This window comes from Columba livia, chromosome 8 (genome assembly GCF_036013475.1).
Source record: "Columba livia isolate bColLiv1 breed racing homer chromosome 8, bColLiv1.pat.W.v2, whole genome shotgun sequence".
In the NCBI taxonomy this organism is placed as follows: Eukaryota; Metazoa; Chordata; class Aves; order Columbiformes; family Columbidae; genus Columba; species Columba livia.
Window position 1 is genome coordinate 10,275,361 of NC_088609.1, and position 21,555 is coordinate 10,296,915.

The following is a 21,555-nucleotide window of genomic DNA, read 5'->3' on the forward strand; positions in this document are numbered from 1 at the left end:
CAGAGGCATCCCAGGCCACCCTGAGTACCAGAGTGATAAAGACAGGTGTGATGTGGTACCTGGCTTTTGTCAGCACCAGGCGAGAAGGACTTAAATATCTGAAGCTGTGGCCCTCCTAGTCCTCTACCCATCCATTCACCCTGTGGATTTCCTTCCTGATGAGAACCCTAATACTATAATTTTCACAGGAGAAGCATCCATGCACTCATGTACACAACAATTAGAGTTACAGAAGTCCATACCTGTATTTCAGAAGCCACTGTGGGGCAGGCAGCACATCTCTGTTTTAATCTCAGCTTAAAACTGTGCCTTGTATTGGGCAAAGGTCAGGACAAAACTTGAGTTTTAATGCCGGTTTTATAGCACCACAGAGGAAGAGCAGGCATAGAATCATTTTGATTGGAAGAGACCCTCAAGTCCAATCATTAACCTAATACTGGTACTAAACCATGTCCTTAAGAACCTCAGGGATGAACTCTGCCTTCCCACTGGCAACTACTGGACTCCTCACCACTGTTTTAAGGCTTAACAGCTGATTTCATTCTGCGTAGTTCATTCTGCGAGGCTGAGGCAGAGCTGGGCTGTTCCTGGTCTCCAAGCGGAAAATGTCATATATTACTTTCAGCAGTGGTTTAGTTTATGGTCTTTGAAGGGGCATGGTGACACCAGTAAGAGCCACCAACACACCAAGCCATTACATGCATGAGTTGGAGAAAACACCAGCAAAGGCAGCACCAAACACCACATGTCCTGCTCCAGAATCAGTGTAACATCCTTCTGGAGGGGACATTAGACTAAAATGTTTGCAAATGGACATATTTGACATCTCTGCTGCCACCAGCAAGTTTTCCCCAACAAGCCTCATGCACAACAGCCCAGAGTCATCTGTGTGCTGTTACCTCAGGAACACCAAGAATGCCCAAAAACACGTCAACAGCCACAAAACCAGCCTTGCCACTGAGGACAAACACGGATGAAGCCACCGGCCCCTCGAGGTACAACAGCTTCAGGTGCTGCAATAAGGCCTCAAGCCAAATGGCTTTAAATGATCTTACTCAAAGAGCAGCCACAAGCCCAGGCTGAAATAACAATCATGTGCCAAGGATCTCATTTCAAACCCTAATGGCTCTCTGAATTGGAGGGGCATTATTCACCTTTTATTTACTATTATCCTTTTTTTTTTCCTAGTATACTTAAGAATTGGTATTTGAGAAACATGAATTAGTATTTAACACTATGGAGCTTTCTGTGCTTTATTCTTAAAAAAAAAAAAAAAAAAAAAACAAAACAAAACTATCAACATCTTATTTTCTACATTGAAGACTTAACACCTCTAGAAGAAAAATAACCCTGTTCTAACAAACCTGGGGCTTGAGCAGCTGCTGCTTCTGGACCCCCAGATATCAAGGGGCGTCCCTGGAAGAAGAGCTGCTTGCTCATGAGGGTGGGTCTCATAAAAACAGCACACCTCTCAAACAGGAGACAGCAGTGAGAACATCTTTGTCTTAAATGCTCTTTTGTGATGGAAAAAAAAATAAATAATTGCAATTAGTTCTAGTTAGTCTGTGCCTGAAGATAAATGTTATCTATTGCCATGCCAGGGACTCAAGACCAAAGTACCCAGGAAGGAGGGGATGAAAGGAAGAAGCAGGAGAAATAAGGGGGAATACGAATTAATCACCATTAGGTTGGGGTTTTTTCTTTGTTTTAGTTGTGTGGAATATTTTTGCACGTGGCTTGGAGCTGGATTTGAGTAACCTGTTTTCCCCACCGCACACAAACCTGTGCGCTCTTACTGAATTACTTCTCTGCATCCAAAGGAATGGAAGCCTGATGACATGTCATAGCCAAAGGACTCTGTATTTGCTGTTGGCTTGCTTTACTAAAGAAATAATGATCCTCCCTTCACTCAGCAAAACAAAACTGAAGGCACAACAAAACTACTGAATTCCCCAAGTCATATCCAGAGGAAGAAGTCAAATGATACGTTAAATTTTAAGTAGAGAGGGTGTAACCACATCGAGCCCCAACTAAATCTGAACAGCAGCACCCTAAACACTCTTTGCAGATCAGCACAAAAGAATTTCCCCTGGTTTAACACAGCAACAGCATGCTCTGATGATATATTACACATGAAATGGGACAAATTAGTACACTACAAACACCAGGGATTCTCAACTGCCACAGCCTCAGTAGCAGAAAAGTCAGCTCTCCGTAACTGCATTGCTTCAGTCTGTGTTATTTTTGGTTTTGCCCACCTTATATGTAATTAAATTAGGATACACCTTCATAACACTTCCAATGCCTTACCTAAACCAATCTTTGCATTAAAGCTCGTTATTAGCCTTTCATCAGGCTTAACATGGCGAGGAACTGAGCCCTTGCATCCTGCCTCAGTACAGTCATTAATATTTTAACTGCCTTCATTTACAAGTCTAATTGCAGACCTGACTCTGGAGAAGAGGGGACGGACCATCAGCAAACAGCAGCTGGGTTACCTGGTGTCTTTCCTGATCCAAAATGGTGCATCCCAGCTACTGCAGTAGACCCAGTTTTAGTAAAGATTCACTTTTCAACCAGCAGTGTTTGTATTTCCCAGTCTCACACCAGTCCCCAGCCCAAGCAAAGGGCTTTGCCAGTCTCCTGGCACAGAAAATAGCTTTGCATTCGCTCTACTATGGTCTCCCTCTATCTGCCCCCTTGCGGAGGGTATTTATTTCTGGAATTAACCTCCCATCCTCTGTGCAAAGTGACATAAATGCACGTCAGGTCTTTTAAATGAAACGTCTGTCTTCTCAGTCAATAACAACCTTCTTATTCCCTTGAGGAAATAATTCTAAACTCCCGCTTTATTTCAAGTTGACTTCTTGTTCATTTTTTTGCCTTCAAATCTCAAGGTTTCCTTTGTCTAGCAGGAAAAAAAGTTTTTATGCTTTCTGACAACACACCCTCCAGCTCCCTGTCCCCAGCAAGTGCTGCTGGTCACTGCTATGGGTCTGCTCCAGCACTTTGCTCCAACAGCCAAGATGCCCCATCCTTCACAGTACAAGGACATCCTCCAGGACCACAACTCCCAGAATGCACACAATGAAGACACTCTTACCCATTTAACAAAAAAAAGCACTTATTACAGCTCGTCTCATCTTATACACCCCTCCCCTAATTCTCCAAAACAAAGAAACAAACCAGAACTTCTTTCCAAAGAGACTCATACAATCATTTAGGTTGGAAAACACCTTTAAGATCATGGAGTCCAACCACAAACCTGACACTGTCAAGTGCAACCACCAAACCACGTCCCTAAGTGCTGCATCTACACATCCTGAGGCCAGATCAGAGTATTTTGCTTCAAATCAACAACCACTGCACATTGAGACTCACATGAAGAAGGAAGGTGCCATGGCAGCAGCTCAGGGAGCAAAAGCATCTCCTGTGCTTTAGCAGCAGCAGATACAGCGGGTTTTGTCCCAAGTCCCACTGATTGAAACCATCACTCTTGGCTCAGGGAAGGGACCACCACTGGCCCCTTGGAGATGGGGCCAAGGGACAGTTGGGCTTCCCAGCAGGAACACAAATCCCCAGTGCAATGGACATCTGACCTGTGAACAAACCTTGGTTTCAAACGGGAAGGGTTACCTAGAATTGAAGATTCTTTTGATGATGACAATTTTGATTGATATTTGGCTGGTGGGGGGTTTAGAAACCAGCAGCTCACCAGGGCAAGGACCAAACTTAGTGATCTCCCCATACAAGAAAAGTCTGTGTTTTAACTAGTCAGGAAATGTACTTTTCTGAAAATTTGCTGGAAAACCCCTTCAAAAAGGCTGGGGGAGTCAGTCACCCATGGGAGCTTACTTGCTTTGCTACCTCAAAATACATAAAAAGTCATTTTTAAAACAAACAATTGTAGCCTCTTCAGAAGACATGCAGTACTGCCTGCACACCCAGCTCTGCATTATCTCGCTATACTTACATATACTTCTCTCACTATATATATATATATATATATATATATATATATATATATGTATTTTTTTTTTTTTTTTCATCCCAGTAAACCAATAGGGGCAGTTTGCACTGGAAACTAAGCCACCATATTTAGCTTTGCCACGGTGGTGGGGGAAACAAAGGCATATTTGATAACAAGCTACCCAGGCATTGAAGGTCTTGACCCTATTGGCCCTCCAAGGTACTGAAACAAAATTATCTAGTTAGCAAAATCCCACAGACACGTATTACAATCTTACAGCACTTTCCCCCTCTTAGAAAAATGAAAAAATTAGGAAAAGGGGATGGTGGCCTCACTGCCACTTCTGTCACTCTCTGCCAGAGCAGAACATTGCTGGTGGCTTGCCTGTGGCTTTCGGGAAAGGAGAGACTTGAGAGCCTAAAAACAAGATCAGAAATAAGTCTGAATAAAACAAAACATTGCAAGTGACTGCTCTGGTATAATTTTCTCCTACAGTAGGAGTGGTTGCTCCTGGCTCAAGGTCCCAGGCTAGTGAGCACTGAGAATAATTCAGTTTTGGGATGTGGTTCACACCACCTTTCACTGGGGAGGTCCAGTGACAATGCTCTTGGTCACCACCATCAAGGAGAACAAGAGTTTTCAGAAATACAGTCACGTTTTCAACCATGAGAGTAATTAAACCTCTGAAGAGGTCACACTGAACTCTGGCTAAGGACTTTTTAAATTAATATTCAACACATTTCCAAAAAAACACATCTTATTCCAGCTACTAGGTGTGAAGAAGAAATCAGAGAATGTCCCGTGGCCAAGTGGCCACCTCTGGGTTTGTGGCTGCTGACAGATGTGTCCTGCCTGTCCTGGAGCACCAAGTGCTCATCCCTGTGTACCCAGAGAGGTTTGGGCTCCCAGGACCCCCATGTCTTTCCTTCTCTCTTTGCTCTGCACCTTCTTCCCTTTGCAAACCACCCAAATATTCATCACAGTGGTCCAAGTCAGGACTTCAAAGGGCTGGGAAATGGCACAAACCTCAAGCCAAATTCCCTGCTCAGTACCACGAAGGAGCACACACCACCTTATTTAAATACACCCAGTGACAAAACCTGTGTTTGGGCATCAGACTGATCCTTCACTTTGCAGGCACAGTTCAGTTCAGATAAGTTATGCATCTACAGCACAAGGGCGAGAGCTGAGCCTTTAACTGCAGCCCCAGTATGCAGCAATACATCCTGAGATGTGAAAATATATTTACGTTCCATACATTTTATATATTCCATATATTTTCTATATTCCATATAAAATATGGAATATGTATTTTAAAGTTTATACTCCATATAAATATAGGTCTGATGTTTCCCTATGGCAAGGCCCCATGCAAAAAAAATCAGCATCACTGCAAATCAAAGCTCAAGGACCAGGCCAGCAGCTCCAGGCATCCCAAAAGCAAAGGGCAGCATCAGCACGATGCATCTCAACACACAGGACGTCAATTCATTTTTCTTCTGCAATGAAGCTGAGCATTTCAGGACTACTTAGCATCAGAAGGATGCAAATTGTTGCTCATGGGTTATTCACCAACCCCAGTAAAGCAGCTGCAGGAATTGCTCACTGTCTGTTCTCCTCAAAGATCAGATTTTTTTTAATATCAGTTTTTAGAGACTCCAGGCATGCAGCAACTGAGGGACACGGGACACAAACGTCCCCACCAATATTGTCAGTAAATTAAATCTGGATACAGTTGTGGCTTTCATCCACAGCTGGCACACACACAAAAACCCCAGATGCATTTCTAAAGGTTGCTGTGCTATTTAAGAAGCTGTCCGGGACAGGCTCTTCCTCCCAAACAACACGAGGATTTCTATTTTTAGGGGATTTTAGGGTTTTGGTGTAACAGGAAAGGCAGACAACGATGCTCCCAGCCCTGTTTGAGAGGGCTCCTTAAAACCCCATTGACTCCACACACACTGCAGACTCCCAGCAATTATTTTGACAATTTTCTATGAAAAACACACCAACTTTGCTTTCTGCATAAACAATAGGACTGCAAAGACTTATTAAAACCCACCAAAATCCTTGCCTAGGCCTGACACTAAGAAGCATCCTTCCATGACTGGGCCACCGAGGCCACCTTACTGTAGCCAACACCTCCATGGCCTCAAAGGACCCATTCCCAGTGTCCCAGGTGGAGAAGAGGACACCTAGGCTGGCAGGGTGCGTTTGTCACCTGCATGGCACAGGAGCCACTTCCTTGGGGACAGGGCACAACTCCACCAAAAAGCATCACTTGCTCTCAATTTGGTAATCCAAAAAAAATTTGCGATATTCACATTTGCATATGAAGAAGATTTATGCCCAAAACGAAGCATGACAAGACACTTTTTCCAGTTCCTCTACCCATCCTGTTCCTCCCACAGTCTGCTGTCAAATTAGTACCTCAATTTTAAAGACACAGTTAATCATGGCAATAGCACAACTATAATAAAAATAAGAGCTGGAGACCCAGCCCATGGAAAGGTTTCATTTCCAGGGATCATTTAACAAAACCAATGGAGCTTCTTCCACCCATCAGTCTCCCTGCAGATGAACCACACAGTGAGATAAAGCTCGAGGTCCCTAGGTGAAAGAACCCAGGTAACGTGAACCATAAATGACATTATTAATAACTTACACAGACTTCTTTTTGCATCTTCCACACTAACACCAAAACCATGCCAAACCCTTGCAAAAAACAAAAAAAAAAAAAAGAAATATTTAAAATTAAGTCCTTTGACGTGTCCCAGATGTACTCACTATCAACACCACCAGCTCCAAGCAAACCCCACCAGCGACAAGGTTCCTGTAAGACTGTTTCCAGCAACACTGCAGTTTTTAAATTTATTTGTCGACAACAAAATACACAGGGAAAGTTATTTTTCATCATGCTGCTCCCAGTAATAAGAAATCAACAAAACAGCCCCCCAGAAGCTGGGTCTGCACCCATCCACTGACCACCCCAAGCCTGGACCCAGGGAGTGGATGCAGATCTTTAGGAATGATTTTGATATAGTTTATATACATATATATTTTAAGGGTAGCACAAATCAGATGCCCACTGATATACACACATGCATTTAAAAGCCTGACACCCATTTATTACTAACTGACTCTAAAAACAAGGTCCGTCTTTAATTTTTTCTATAGATCAAACTTTAGAAAAGCAATTTATCTGTGGGGTTGTGTGAGATCCTCCAGCTGTGTGATGAGGACATCCCCGCTCCTCCCATCCTCCTCAGATCAACCATCCCAAACCTCCCTGCGAGATTATTTCCACACATCCTACACATTATGACATTTATCTCAAGTTGATGTTTTAAATTCCTTGTACTAAATAGGTGGAGAATTCGAGAGATTTTTTTTTTTCTGCCTTGATAATTCTCCTTAAAAAAAATTTTATATATATATATAATTTAAATGTAAAGAAGGATGCGTCAAAGTCAGGAATGCTTTTCTGAGGCTAGGATGGGTCAGGAATGGCTCCCAGATAATACAGGCTGCAAAGTAGGATTTTCTGGTCCTAGTACCTTACTGCCTTCAAACAATATTATCATAGACAACACTAATCCAGTGTAAATAGAGACATGGTGAGGATTTCCCCTTCCCACTGCTGTGCAGGGGTGGAGGACAGGGTAGGAACTCCATGGCTGATCCCAAAGAAAAGCCCCAAAAATCACTGATGGCTGCCTGGTGAGCATCTGTAAAATTATAAACCCACCTGAAACTAAAGCGAAAATCAAAATAAATCACAAAATCAAACGAAACTAACAGTAGCTGTAAGCACTGTGAGTCTTACTCTTCTTCTATTCACACAGATAAAGCAAAAAACCTCCAAAGGCCCCCAGAAGCATCAGCCTGCAACTGAATTTCTATCAAAAACAAACAGCCGTGGCTGTTCAATAGCTGGTGAGGCAAACAGGGCTGCGCTTTGTCCTGCTGCATCGCACGTGAGCGACCTGCTCGCTGACAAACAAAATGCACACTCAGGTGTTTGCCTTTTCCTACTGAACCTGCAGAAACTCAAATATACGGTCCTGAAGTTAAAAAAAAATAAAAATAGGTGGCTATGTTGGCCCACCACAGAAACTGTGAATCCTTCCACGTGCAAGCTTTGCCGGCATCGCATCCCCATCGACTTCCCAAAGGCAGAAGGATCTTTAGTGAAAGTCTAATACATCAAATTTTGGGCATGAAAATAGCTTAAGGCTGCTGTTTTGGGGAGCAGCTCTGCCTTTCCCTCCTTCCCAATTTCCCCTCTCAGCAGCGGGTCAGGATCCCCAGCACAAATGATGGATAAATCACATTTTATACCACGTGCAGCTTCACCGCATCAATACTCACATCAAGGGAAGGGTATTTCTACACACAACCATGTTTTCCACTTAAGACACTGTGATGGAGGTTCAAGAGGAACAGACACCTGATTTAACCTGTAATTTTTTTTCCTAAAGAGTCTTTAAATTTGGATAAGACAAATGAATAATGCAGAAAGTTTCTGCCGTGGCAGAGAAACCCAAGTTGTTGAGTCTGGGCACTGGTTTGAGATGGCCAAGGGCACAATTTAAACTGGGCCCCGCTCCAAGGAGGCATTTTGTTGCTTTGCAGCACATGCAATTGTTGAATTTTGCCATATTTTGTATTCTTTCTACCAAAAATAAACCACAACCCTGTCTGGATTTTGCTTCAGCTGCTGGAGATGCTCCTGCGTGTCCTGAGCCTCTCCATGGTCACTGCTCAAACAACATAGTAGAAAATAGGGGTGCTAATTTGATGTTATAGTCCTCATATATTTTCTGGGATGGTTTTGCTATCCATGCCTGAATTTATGTTAACTGCCCCAACCCCACTATTGGCTTTCTCAAAGAAAAGACCAAATGTTTCATCAGCTCATTTCCTTGCCAAGTCACACAGCCAAAAAAGCACATTTAAATACACCATTTACTGAAACAAGACTATCTAAAAAATAACAAAGCAAATTTTCTTGCCTAATCAAGAAAAATGCTTTTTTACTGTGCCATTAGATGCCTCTGGTCCCAGTACTACCTGTTCAGCATGACGAAAACATCGGGCCTGGAGACATCCATTGCTCAAAGATGACGCAAGAAAGTTTTTGGTCACATCCAAAATGGCAATCATCCATGGAAGTTCCCAGAGTGACCAAACTCCCCCAAAACATGTGCAAAAAGAGTTTGGAGAAGAGAGGTTCACAGAAATGTCCACTCCTAGAAAAGTTCTCCCCAGCATCTGTCTGGTTTGGGCTCTGGAGAAACACACGTCCTGTCTCCCCCAGAAGAAGAAGAAATTACCTTCTCCAGCGTGACCACAGCTGATCCCATCAAACACGTGGTTGTCTAACCTTTCCAAGCATCACAGAGCTTGTAGCTTGAGTGACACATTGCAGAGGCAATTTCAAAACTTAATTAAGCAGCATAAAATACCATCAGTACACTGGAGATGCAACAGATGGATTAAGAAAAAAAAAGGAGATAAACTGGTTCTTGCACACAGATGTTTACTTGAACAACATGCCCAGTGCTCTTCTGAGTTCTGCTAAGTTATTGAACAACCAAAGGGCAGATCTCAATACCTCTCACATCTACACTGACACAGGCAGAGACCTTCCCACCACGTGGTGGGACCTTCCCAGCAGTGTTTTGGGTCCCAGATCTTGTGTTGACACACAATACAGATTTGCTGCAGGTTATTTTTGTCAATTCAAAGCTGGGGAGAGGGTTAGCAACACCCAACACCTACTTTCCACCTGAGTGAGGCCAAGTACAGCAAAACCACCCCTAAAACACTGAGCCAACAGCAATGCTGCACCTCACCATGCTACAGAGTTGGGGGACAGTCTACTTCTGGTGGTCAACCATCTGCTTCTGGTGGTTGAAACACAGAATCATGGAATTGTTTTGGTTGGAAAAGACCTTTAATATTACCAAGTGCAACCATTAACCCAACACTACCAAGTCCACCTCTACCCCATGTCCCTGAGAACCTCATCTACCGTCTGTCCAACCCCCCCCAGGGATGGTGACTCCACCACTGCCCTGGGCAGCCTGTTCCAATGCCCAACAGCCCTTTCCACATGGCACATGTCTAGGCCTCCTCCCAGCAAGTACTGGTTTCTTGAGACAGTGTCCACACTTGTTTTTTTTAGATATCATTGTGATTTTTAAGCATATAGCAAAAAACATGTACTTTTTCTCCCCATCTACTAGGACAGTGGGAAAATATTCTCCATATGCAGAACAAATTAGTACAAATTGCACATCCTGCATCATTCCCCAGGACGTAAATTCTCTTCTTTGCGAAGAAGAGGATCCAAAAAACCATCAGATGAGTTGAGTCCATCCCACCAGCTGTGGGTGATGCAGGTGGCCCCGTGTTCCACACACCAGGAGTGCTGGGTGGACACAGCCCAGAGATCCTCCCTGGCTTCCAGCAGGGCCTAACACTTTGGTGAGACATACTGCAAGCCATTTAAATAATCATAATAAAAATCACTTTGATATGTTTACAGCAGGGAACTACAGGTATTTTGTGCAGGTTTAAAAGTTTCAGAGCAAATTAAGCTAAGCATATTTGAAAGCATCCTTAAATTGAAATAAAACGTCCCTGCAAGGTGTCAATGTTTTAGCAGGATATTGGTGACAAAAGTTTCACTCTTCCACAAATAGAACCAGTTTCCATCTGTTTAAAAATTCATCAAAAGCAGTAATTATTTCTTCTAATGCTATTTTCTCCCTCCCAGGTTCCTGTATGCATTAGATAGTTGGGGAGCAACATGTTAAGCAGTTTAATAAGTCACAGAAAATGGGGAATATTTTTATGGCTGGTATTTTTGTCTCACCCCAATGCAAGACCGGTTCACAAAAGACAATTCCACCTCTGCCAGAGCCCGACAACCAGTCACAAAACTAGTTAAATAACCCAAAGCAAGAATTACAGCAGGCCAACTTCAATTTATCTGCATTAATTCCTCCACAAATGCAAGCACTTTTGAGAGAAACAGTGTTGTTAATGACATCTTGCTGAAAATTACCTGTTCTTGTGTGCCTGGTTCCCCATGTGTCATGTATGTGAACACGGGGGGATGACTTTGATGTCATGGTCTAAAATTAAAATCTCAGTATTAAAGACATTGAAGGCATTTCCTCTTATCAAAGGACAATAATAATAATTCCCTTAACTAGCAGCAATTCCTGCGTGTTCACACATGGCCATTACAGCACTCGAATTGCCAAGGTTAGGTAAATATTCTAAGGCATTACAAGACGTCTTGGTTAAACACAGCCTGACGTCTTTCTGGGTTAATTTGGACGGGGTAACCAACCGTGATTTCCAGGGACACACCAATTTCTGCCTGTCATCTCAGGGAGGCCGGGCAGCTGCCTGGTTAACGTGCAGGCAGCGCTGGATGCGGCTCCTTCCGCCTCAGCCAATGGGCCATTAAAAAAACATAACAAAAAACCCAAACAAAAAAAAAATCACACCAGAATATTTCGATTTTGTTGGCCCTGAAGCCCCTATTCTGCCTAAAAAAAAAAAAAAAAAAAAATTAAAAAATGTAAAAGTCTTCCTTTCCCTGCATCTGACTCCAGAAAGCATTATATATATAAAAAAATATATAGCTTTACATATGGCTGAGACAAATGACAGAGGTTACAATGTCTTTAAGAAATGCCCAGGGGCTTTTCCCACACCCGAGCAGACGCACAGTCGCACAACGCTGCCCCAAGTAGCTTGTGCCTGGAGCCCATATTTCCTTCTCGTTTCCCTTTTTAATTCCGGGAAGCCTCAATCCGGCATCCCCCTCCCCATCCTCAGAACCTGCATCTCCCAACCAGCGATACGACATGGCAAAAATTACCTTAAATTCAAATATCCCCGTTTCCCACTGAAAAGATGCTCATCCGTACAGAATCCAATCTGTCATCAGGCTGTGCCTACAGATAACGCTTAAATGCATCCTCTGGGCACCACGTCAGGCTGAGAAAGTGGGTTTCCCAGCAGAGGAGAAAATAATGCTTAAAAGATTTTAATGCTGAGCAGCCCATCCCAGCCTGGGTTCCCTCTCCCTGCCTGCTTCACCGGGTGTTTGCACCCCCCAAACTGCCCACATAGGGCTGGAATTGCAAATGATCTGAGGGGTTGGATATTATATCACCATCCACCAGCTCGCTGGCAGCGGGCAGGGTGCTTCAGTTTGACGGGGATTAGGGGGAGGGGAGGATTTTATTTTTATTATTATTATTTTTTTTAAAAGGATTCACACACAGCAGGTTCAGTGCATCCTCCTTCCTCCACTATTGCTTCTTAAAAACTCTAGCGATCCTGAAAGACACGCTCAGCCCGTCACTTACCTTCCATCATGGTGGCAGAATTGCATTCCTTAATTTCCAAGGAGCCTGAAAAAATCCAGGAGAATACGATCCCAGTAACCAGCTGCTTCACATAAGCCCTTCAAACACCTCCGATCCCGGGGTTGCTCAGCTGCCAGGATAAAAAGGAGATAAAAAATAAGCGCTGTGTCTATGGGCAGGCCATGGATGCTGCTGTGCCTGTATCACCTCCCGATCACCGGAGGATGCTGAGAGAAAGGGAGGACGAGCAGCTCGGCGCAGCCGCTCCCTCCCACCCTGCGCCTCGTCACACGCGTGCTCGCTCCCGACACAACCCCCCCCGGGGAACACACCAACCTATTTCCCATCTTCTTTTTTTTTATTTATTTTCATCCCCCCGACACTTTCACCACAAGCATAACCCCACTCTGTCCCCCGTGACGCACTTCCCCTCCCTCTAATCCTATCGCAGTGGCAGATTAATTACTGGGCGCTGTCAGATTAAGAGTGTGCGGGGAGAACTGCTAGGGAAGGGGTTAAAAAAATTAATAATAATACAAAATACAGCCTGGAAGAGGCAGCGGAGCTCGCTGTGGTGTGAGCTTCGGTGAGTTGGGGTGCACATCGCGGGGTGCAGGGCGCCCCCTCGCCTCTCCCGCAGCCATTCGCGGGTGAAACCCATCGGGCTGACGTCACATCACCAGCAATTAGCCCCGAAAGGATGATGCGGGGAGGAAAATAAATAAATAAATAATCTTTCTCCCTGACTGCCTTTGCAAGAGCGCCGGGGAATTTAATTCCATGTGAAGAGCAGCTGAAGCATCACCGGAGAGTGGAACAAAAGAGGCTGGGGAGGGAGAGGGGGCTGCAGGAGCTGAGCCCCAGCCCTGCCTGGAACACCCCCTGCCCGGGGGACACCCCCCACCCAGGGGTACCCCTGCCACCCCCCCATCTCCTGTCACCACAGCCAGCAGCAGTGACAGGCACTGGTGTCACCACTGCCACCCAAGGATGTTGCCAGCCCGTCACAGAAACTGCCACGTCCCCCCCAAGGGTGCACAACCCTTGCCAGCTGCAAAACCATTTCTCAGAGCTGCTGTAAGGACAGGGGGAGCTCGGCTGGAGGTGACAAGCCATGTCAGCATAAGAGTGACATAGGACACTGCCAGGATCACTCCAGTAAATATACAAGATATTAAACTGTCTCTGGAAAATTGGCTTTAACCAGCTCCAAATGTTTGGTTATATTATGTTTTTTATATATATATATGTATATATATATATATATATATACACACACACATGTATATATATATATATAAAATTTATTTTATTTTCTGGCCAGAAAGATGCTTTAAAACCCCTTACACTTGCACTGAAGTAACCCCTGCTGTGCTCAGCCAAACCAGCCCCCACCGCTGCAAGGGACGTGGGGACAGCCCCATCCTGGGGACACACGTGGGTCTGTCCCCAAGGCCACTGCGGGAGCTCCGCAAAGACAGAGATTACAGCCATCAGCACCAACCTGCATCACGGAGGAGCTGCCTTCCCCAGCTCTGCTTCCCACTGGGCACCACGGCAGCGTTTTGAGCAGAACCAGCTCATTTTGGCACTCACAAATCTGGCTTTTCAGCCTGACCTTGTATCTGTGTCAGAAACTCAACTGCTGCTACTCACCCTGAGTCACCATCTTTAGGACCCATCCCAGGCAGCCACACGCATCTCTGCTGACAAGCAGGGAGAGCAATACCTGCATAATTTTTCCCCATTAAAAAAAATTATATATATATACACACACACTTAAAGTTCCATTTTTCCCATTTTAAAAAAATCCCAATTTTCCCATTAAACAACAACTACAAAAAAATCTCATTTTTCCCATTTAAAAAAAAATCCCAAAGCCAGGCACCTCCAATAGTTTGGTTACACCAGTGGGGACATGAGCTTTCCCACCATACCATCAGCTGCAGCACCAAGTGTCCCTGAAGAGTCCCCAGCCAGAGCCCTCACCCATCCCAGCCGATGAGAAATGCCACAGCACACCCAGGCACAGGAATGGGATTATTTAACAGATGGTTTATTTAATCCCCTCAAGGATCTCCTGTGACCTGCACTTTCAGCAGCGGGTGGTGGGGAATGTGCCTGGCACCTTCGGGAAATCTGTGTGTAACCCTAGGGCTAGCACAAGGTGCTGAGCATCACTCCGCTGCACCCTAAAATGACCCCAGGAACCAGGCTGGCACCCCTGGCAGGACACCCCAGGTGATGGGTGTGCACCTGCTGCATCCAAATCCCTCCCGGCCACACCAAAATAACACTTTTATTCTGGAATTCATAGATTCAATTGCACAGCAGGGCAGGATGCTGGAGCCATCCCACATGCCAGCGGCTCCGCAACCAGACGCACGGTGCTTGTCATGCTCCTGGCATGGCTCACGTTCCTTAAAAAAAAGCGAGAAGACTTGGACCTTCCACTCCAAACCCCCCTTGCAAGCTGAGCAATGGCTAAACAAGGTCTTTTCAACAAATTCCTTCATTTTCATGCCAAGTTCTGACAGCCTCCACATTGCACCGGCAAACACGGCGTTAGCACAGGTGGGGAACTCATGGGTTGTTGTAACCACAACGCAGCTCCAGCTTCGGTTGGCTCTGCGGGATGCCTTGACCTTATGAAATCATTCCTGCCGCGTGGCAAGATCGAAACTCATCTTCCCGAGGGCAAAATTAACCTGGCACTAATGACACCACAAACCGGCTCTTCCCAAAGCCGGGAGGTGCAGGGAGAGCCAGGTCGGGGCTGTAGCACACCCGGGGAGGGCAGCATACCAGCAAAACCCACTCATTTCAAGGGAAAAATCAGTATTCATGGATTTCCAAACAATTTCCAAACGCGCCACCCAACACATGGACATTTCTCGGCAAAAGCACTGGAAATCTCAGGCGGCTCCTGAAGGATACGCGTTAGGAGGCTGCAAGTAAACACGGACAGACGAAGTCAACGACTTAAAGAAAAAAATAAGGCAGAAAATGAGTCACCGGAGCGCATTACTCATCTCAGAGCAGAGTCATGCTTCAGGTACATGTGACAGGCGCCATGGAGGAGCCCGGCTTGTCCCCCGGCCGGGGACATGGTGGCCCCAGGGCAGGCAAGGAGCGTGGGGCAGACAAACGGACAGACAGACGGATGGGGATTTGCTAAATAAAGCTCCAATCCGCCAACCTCTTCCCCTCGCAGGATCTGGCCCCGGCAAATCCCCCAGCATTAACAGGCAGACGGTGGATTGTTTACATCCCCACGGACGTGGCTTCACAACCCTTTCGCTAAACCATAATTAAACCTCAACTAGAAATAAGCTCATCCCTTTATCTGGTCCTAGTGGAAATGCAGCAGATGGGGCCAGACTCCCCCAGCAGCCTCAGTACCAAAGGCTCCCATCACCACACAGCGCTCAGGATTTCTCCTCCATCACCTGTAAAATGGACTTTCCAACAAAGTTCCACCATTTTCCTGGTTGTCTATGAGATTAATTTCTTCTGTGCAGGTTGGTATGTGTTTGCTGGAAGTTATAAATCCAGGGATGCAGGAGTCTCACTGTGAATGTGCATATTTGTGCTTTTCCATAAAACAGCTAAAACCAAACACAAACCCTTGTATAGTTGCCATTCAGACTCCACTGAAGTGACTTTTTCACAAGATTCCTTGTTTAAAAGATTTCTTCATCTCAGGGAAGGAGGCTGAGAGACACAAGAGCATCTTGCCCAGGAGGGATGGAGGTGGATCAGCCCATCACTTGGGTCCCCAGCACCAAATGGGCTACACAACCTTCTCGGAAATGACTCTGCCTCTGAAGCTGAGCTGAAAAATGCTCAAGATGCCACCGGGGTGGACCACCCTGCATCGCACTTTATATGGCTGGAGTGTTGCACATGAACCCACAGTCCCCAGTGGAAGCAGGGCTGGACCAGCTCAAGAAGCCCCCAGCTCATCCCTTCCCATCCCAGGGAGCCCATTGCCACCACCTGCCCGCATCCCTGGGCACAGGACCCCTTCCAGGACGCAGCTGCTCCTTCCTCCACAATAAAGCCTGTTACCTTCTGCTCTCTTAGTATTTTTTGCTCTATCCAGCCCAAGTTTTCCCATGCACAAAGCACTACCAGGCCCTTTCCATCCCAGCAAGCTGCTCCAAGGGGGGACACCAGAGCGAGCCCTTGCTTTGGGGATGCATCCTCAGACAGGCAGGGGGGCAGATGGAGACCTCCTTTCAGAGAATTATAGAATTGTTTTGCTTGGAAAACACACTCAAGATCATAAAATCCAACCATTAACCTCACACATCACTACCCCATGTCCCTGAGAACCTCATCTCTCTCTGTTCAACCCCTCCGGGGATGGTGACTGGGCAGCCTGTTCCAATGCCCGACAGTCCTTTGGGAAAGAAGTTGTTCCCCAGATCCAACCTCAACCTCCCCTGGCGCAACTTGAGGCCGTTTCCTCTGGTCCTGGCGCTTGTTCCTTGGGAGCAGAGCCCGACTCCCCCTGGCTCCAACCTCCTTTCAGGCAGTTCAGAGATCAGAAGGTCTCCCCTCAGCTCCTGTTCTCCAGCTGAACCCCCCAGGTCCCTCAGCTGCTCCCATCACACTTGTGCTCCAGCCCCTCACCAGCTCCGTTCTCTTCTCTCAATTTGAGAGTTTCACAGCAGCACTAGGGAAAACGTGCTTATCATGCATTTAAAGAAACTTGATGACCTCAGCTCACCTCTGGACGGAGAAAGCAGCAAACCCCCGGCACGGGGGGCTCACTGGAATGCACTGGGCACAGAGCACGGACATGCTGTGTCCAGGACCCTGCGGCTCTGCCAGTTCCCTCTGCCCACGCTGCTCCACGTGCTGCCGCTTGCCCTCCCTCAGCAAGCAAAAAACATCCCCAGGGGACACAAAACCACAGACAGCCCCGAGGAGCACCTTGCAAGCTGCTCTGCACCCCTCCAAGCACCCCCACAGCACCCAGCCCAGCAGCACTCATAGAACCCCAAACCACCCTCGGTGTGAGCAAACCCCGCCTTAGTCACAACCACAGCACGAGTCAGCACAGGGTGGGAAACAGGGAGCGTTCCCCAAAACCGAACGTGGCGTCTCATGTCACCCACCGCCTCCAGCACCTGTGGGACATGGGGGTGCCAGGGATCCACATACGGGAACCAGCAGCTCCGTGTCCCCAAAAACTCACATTTTTCCTGGCAGCAGCAGGGCGCCTGGAGGTGCTGGCAGGGCCGAGGCACAACATGCACGTTTGGGAGCGATTTGATGCTGCCGGAGCCAACGCTGCCAGATTTAATAGCGATGGTGTAAGCAGAGGGAATTCGGCTACACCCTGGGGTGTGAGGTCAGGCGGGAGCCCCGTGCACGCCCCGAAAGCTGCTCCTGCTGGGGTTCCTGCTCCCAGCCACTGCAGATCAGCGCTGAGCTCAGAAATTCCCATTTCCCAGCGTTGCTGCTGAGCAGCAACAAAAACCCACCTTCATCTGCTCCCTCTTCTTCCTCCCAGCAACATCCCCAGGACTAGGAGCTCCCCCCTCTGCTAATCAAGGGCTAATCAGGTTAATCACCTGCCAAGCACCCCGGCAGCACACCCTGATGGGGATGAGGTGCAGCTGCTGCTCTGAGCCCCAAATCCAACCCTGACTCCTCTGCAGCATCACAAGCACACACGGGTTGTCACCAGTTCTGGGCCTGAAAGGGACAAACCGCCCGAGTGTTCAGAAAAGAGACAGCAGAGGGAGTATTGTGGTTTTTTTCGGGTTTGTGTTGATTTTGCTTTTTTCTTTTCTAGAAAGAAGGCATTCAGGAGCACTGAAAAATTCCTCGTGCGTCCCACGGCAATGGGGTTTTGCAGTCCCAGTTCAAACCACACACCTGGTCCTTAATTTTAAATAAATATTAAGCCCATTTTGGGTTTGCTCACTGAGGGCTCAGCCCTGACCACGCTCCTGGATGGGGATGGCCCCCCCCATGTGCCCCCAAACCCGGGCAGGGGTTCACCCCATCGCCCCGCATTGTCGCTGGTGTCCTCATCGCAGGGATGGGGTGACCCATGCGTGTCTCCAGGAGCCTCCAAAACACCATTTCATCTAATTCCACCCAAAAAGGCACAAATTTCACTTGAAACACAGTACCCCAAGGCTGCAGAGGGGGGTTCGGCAGCAGGAAGGGAGGGTGAAGTAGGCATCAGCTTTCAAATATAAAATAAACTCTATAGGGACAGTGTCACTGTGGGTGTTTCAAATAAACTTTATGTGTTTGGACACTGTTCCCTCGTTAGACAGGGAAAAAAATAAAAGCAGGCTCCAAGCTGCTGAGCTGTTCCCCTCTTCCCTGCAGTTTAAGCTCAGCTTAATTAGAGTATCAATTAGCAAGGTGGGGGAGAAAACTCAAAGAACAAGACTGGGGAAGTGGTGGAGTCACCACCCCTGGAGGGGGTGAACAGCAATAGATGAAGTTCTCAGGGACATGGGGTAGCGGTGGACTTGGCAGCATTGCATTAATGGGTGGACTCGATGATCTTCAGGGTCTTTTCCGACTAAAGCCATTCTATGATTACTGATAATCCACAGCAAAACAAAATAAAATGAGCCAGAGGCACTGCCTAGGCCCCGGTTTCCACCCTGACACCAGTTTGGGGGGGCTTGTCACACCCCGGGCATTAAACAGTTTCAAAACCCCAACAACATGGGCCCCTCAGGAGCAAACCCACCTCCTGGGAAGCTCCGTGTATCCTCACAGGAGCTGAACCAACAGAACCCACATGGGTCCAGCAGGACCTGGGGCAGTTGGGAGCCAAAATTGCTGCACAAGTGGGTCAGAGGTAGCTCAGGTAAGAATGAAGTTCTGTTATGGAAATAAACAGTTGTGGAAATAAAAGTTATGGAAATAAAATAATAATTTTAGTGCTGAAAATAGTCTTACCACCATTCTGCTGCGAAACCCTCCTCTGCTCCTCCAGCTCTGGGTGTCCAGACTTTCCTAGTGTCTCCTTCACCCTTCCAGGGTGTTTCCAGCGTTGTGGGGAGATGATGAGCAGCCAGTTCAAGGCAAATGGGAGTCAAATTGCTGCTGCGGTGTGTGACCTGCAGCCTCACGACTCCCCACCTTTGATGTGGTGGCATTGTCATGTTTGGCCATAAATGCCTTTCATGTGACTGCATCCTCCAGCTGCCAGCAAGACGGCCTGGAAGAAACATCAGCAACCTGGAAGAGACACCCCCAAGGTGGGGCTGAGGCCACTGCCACCAGCTGTGCAGGGTTCCAGCTGTGTGTGGATCCTGTTGTACATCAATCCAGCTGTGTGTGGCTCCAGCTGTGCACAGTCCCAACTGTGTATGGATCCAGCTGTGCATGGTTCCGGCTCTGCTCAGACACCAGCTGTGCTGAGTCTCCAGCTCTGCGGGGCTCCAGCCTGCTCCAGATGTGCTGGGGGGCAGCCATGCGCCTCTCCAGAAGTACACCATCCCAGCTGTGCACCACTCCAGCTGTGCACAGCCCAGCCTATGTGTGAACACATCTGGGCACGTCTCCAGTTGTTTGGGGCCCCACCATGAAGTGCTCCAGCTTGCTGGGGCTTCCAGCTGTGCATAACTCCAGCTGTGCTGGCCCCAAGTGTGCGTCCCTGCTGTGTACGTCCCAGCTGTGCAAATCCCTGGTGCCTGTGCCACCACTGTGTGTGTCCCCGCTGTGTCCCTCACAGTGACATCCCGGCTGTGCAGTGGGCCGGGGCCTCGGCAGGTGGAGCTGTGCAGCTGTGCCTGCAGATGTGCATGCAGGATGGGAGCTGTGCAGCTGTGCAGGCAGGATATGGGCTGTGCAGCTGTGCAGCGCTGTGATGACAGAAACGGTGATGACATTTGACCAGTACGGCAGAAAAACCCTCTGACAGCCCAGAAACCAGGCAGCGAGAGCAGGGGCTGTGACAGCCTCGGAGATGGGAGCCCTGGGAGATGGGGAATCCTCAGGGATAGGGAACCCTTGGGCGTGGGACAGGGAGCCCTTGGGGACAGGGAGCCCTTGGGGACAGGCTGCTTGTGTCACCCCAAAAGAGATGTTTGGGAGAGCTAAAATGCCTAAATGCATTTCAAATCACATCAGCTGAGCTGCCTGCCCTGTCCTTCCCAGGTGGGATCCCAGTCCGTGTCCCCGCTGCCAGGCTGGGACACCGACCTCCCCTTCCACGGAGGCCACCGGTGCCGTGAGCCCTTGGGCTCCGCTCCAGCGCTGCAGGTTCGATAAAATCTGTGTTTTCTGCGCCAACCCACAGCTTCTTCCTGTTTTTGACTGCGAAACTGTCAGCGCTTCGGATTTTCATTTCTCTTTTTTTTTATCTGTTGGACTTTTAGGTGAACTTTAAGCCAGTGGTGCCTAAATCTCCAGAGACAGCAAAACTTCTCCTGCGTTTTGCACATCCTTATGACTGGACTGTAACCTGGGAAATGCTCCGTCCCTCTGGTTGGCACAGAGAGGGACACAGGACCAAGGACCACGGGGTGCTCAGGGACATGAGACATCCCCCGTGTGAACATGACAGACACGAAGTAAACCTTGGTGAGGGGAAAACACGAGCAGAAGCATCAGCTTCCAGGTATTGAGCAGCTGTTGCAATAAAAACACATTGCTGAAGGTGTTATTATTCAGAGGAGAAACCCGCATTCTTGAAGCACTTCCTTGGAAGAAAACCAAGATTTCTCCAACTCTTTTTGGCTGGTGGAGAACGCCTCAAGGGTCTCGGGCCATGGCAGGGACCAGCACCAGTTTGCAGCCACCAGAATGCATCCAACACCAGGTGGGGACACCGCACTTGTCCCCTAATCCTATGGACCAGAAGGGAAAAAAACATGGAAAACCAGCCCCACAGCCAGGAGGGCAGGCGCAGCGCCTGTGCGGCATGGGAAAAAGCAACAGGGCTGGTTTATTATTTTATTTCTTTGCATCACGGTTTCTATTAACAACGCTGACCTTTGGGTCAGAAGTTTCCTGGCAGCGGCGGGGGCTCCATGGGACCCTTTTCCCTGCGCTGCCGGGAAGCGCCGGCTCTGCTCCCGGCACAGAGCGAGTGGCGGCTTGTCCCTGGGATTGACACCCACGAGCGGGTTCACAGCTGGTGGAAATCCCCCCACAAACCAGCACTGCAGCCTCAATGCAAACGATGTCCTGGAGGATGGC

General features: G+C 47.6%; 1 protein-coding gene across 1 annotated transcript in view; it reads right to left on the reverse strand.

Moving 5' to 3' along the window:
• Positions 1 to 12,653, reverse strand: part of SGIP1 (SH3GL interacting endocytic adaptor 1) — a 51,897-nt gene extending 39,244 nt beyond the window's left edge. Inside the window, exons 1-2 of the mRNA XM_065071967.1 lie at positions 12,367 to 12,653; positions 11,046 to 11,115 (exon numbers count right to left, since the gene is read on the reverse strand). Of these exons, the coding sequence (XP_064928039.1) occupies positions 11,046 to 11,112 (67 nt within the window). The 5' untranslated portion in view covers positions 11,113 to 11,115; positions 12,367 to 12,653. The remainder of the gene's footprint in view (positions 1 to 11,045; positions 11,116 to 12,366) is intronic.
• Positions 12,654 to 21,555: the final 8,902 nt, after the last annotated feature.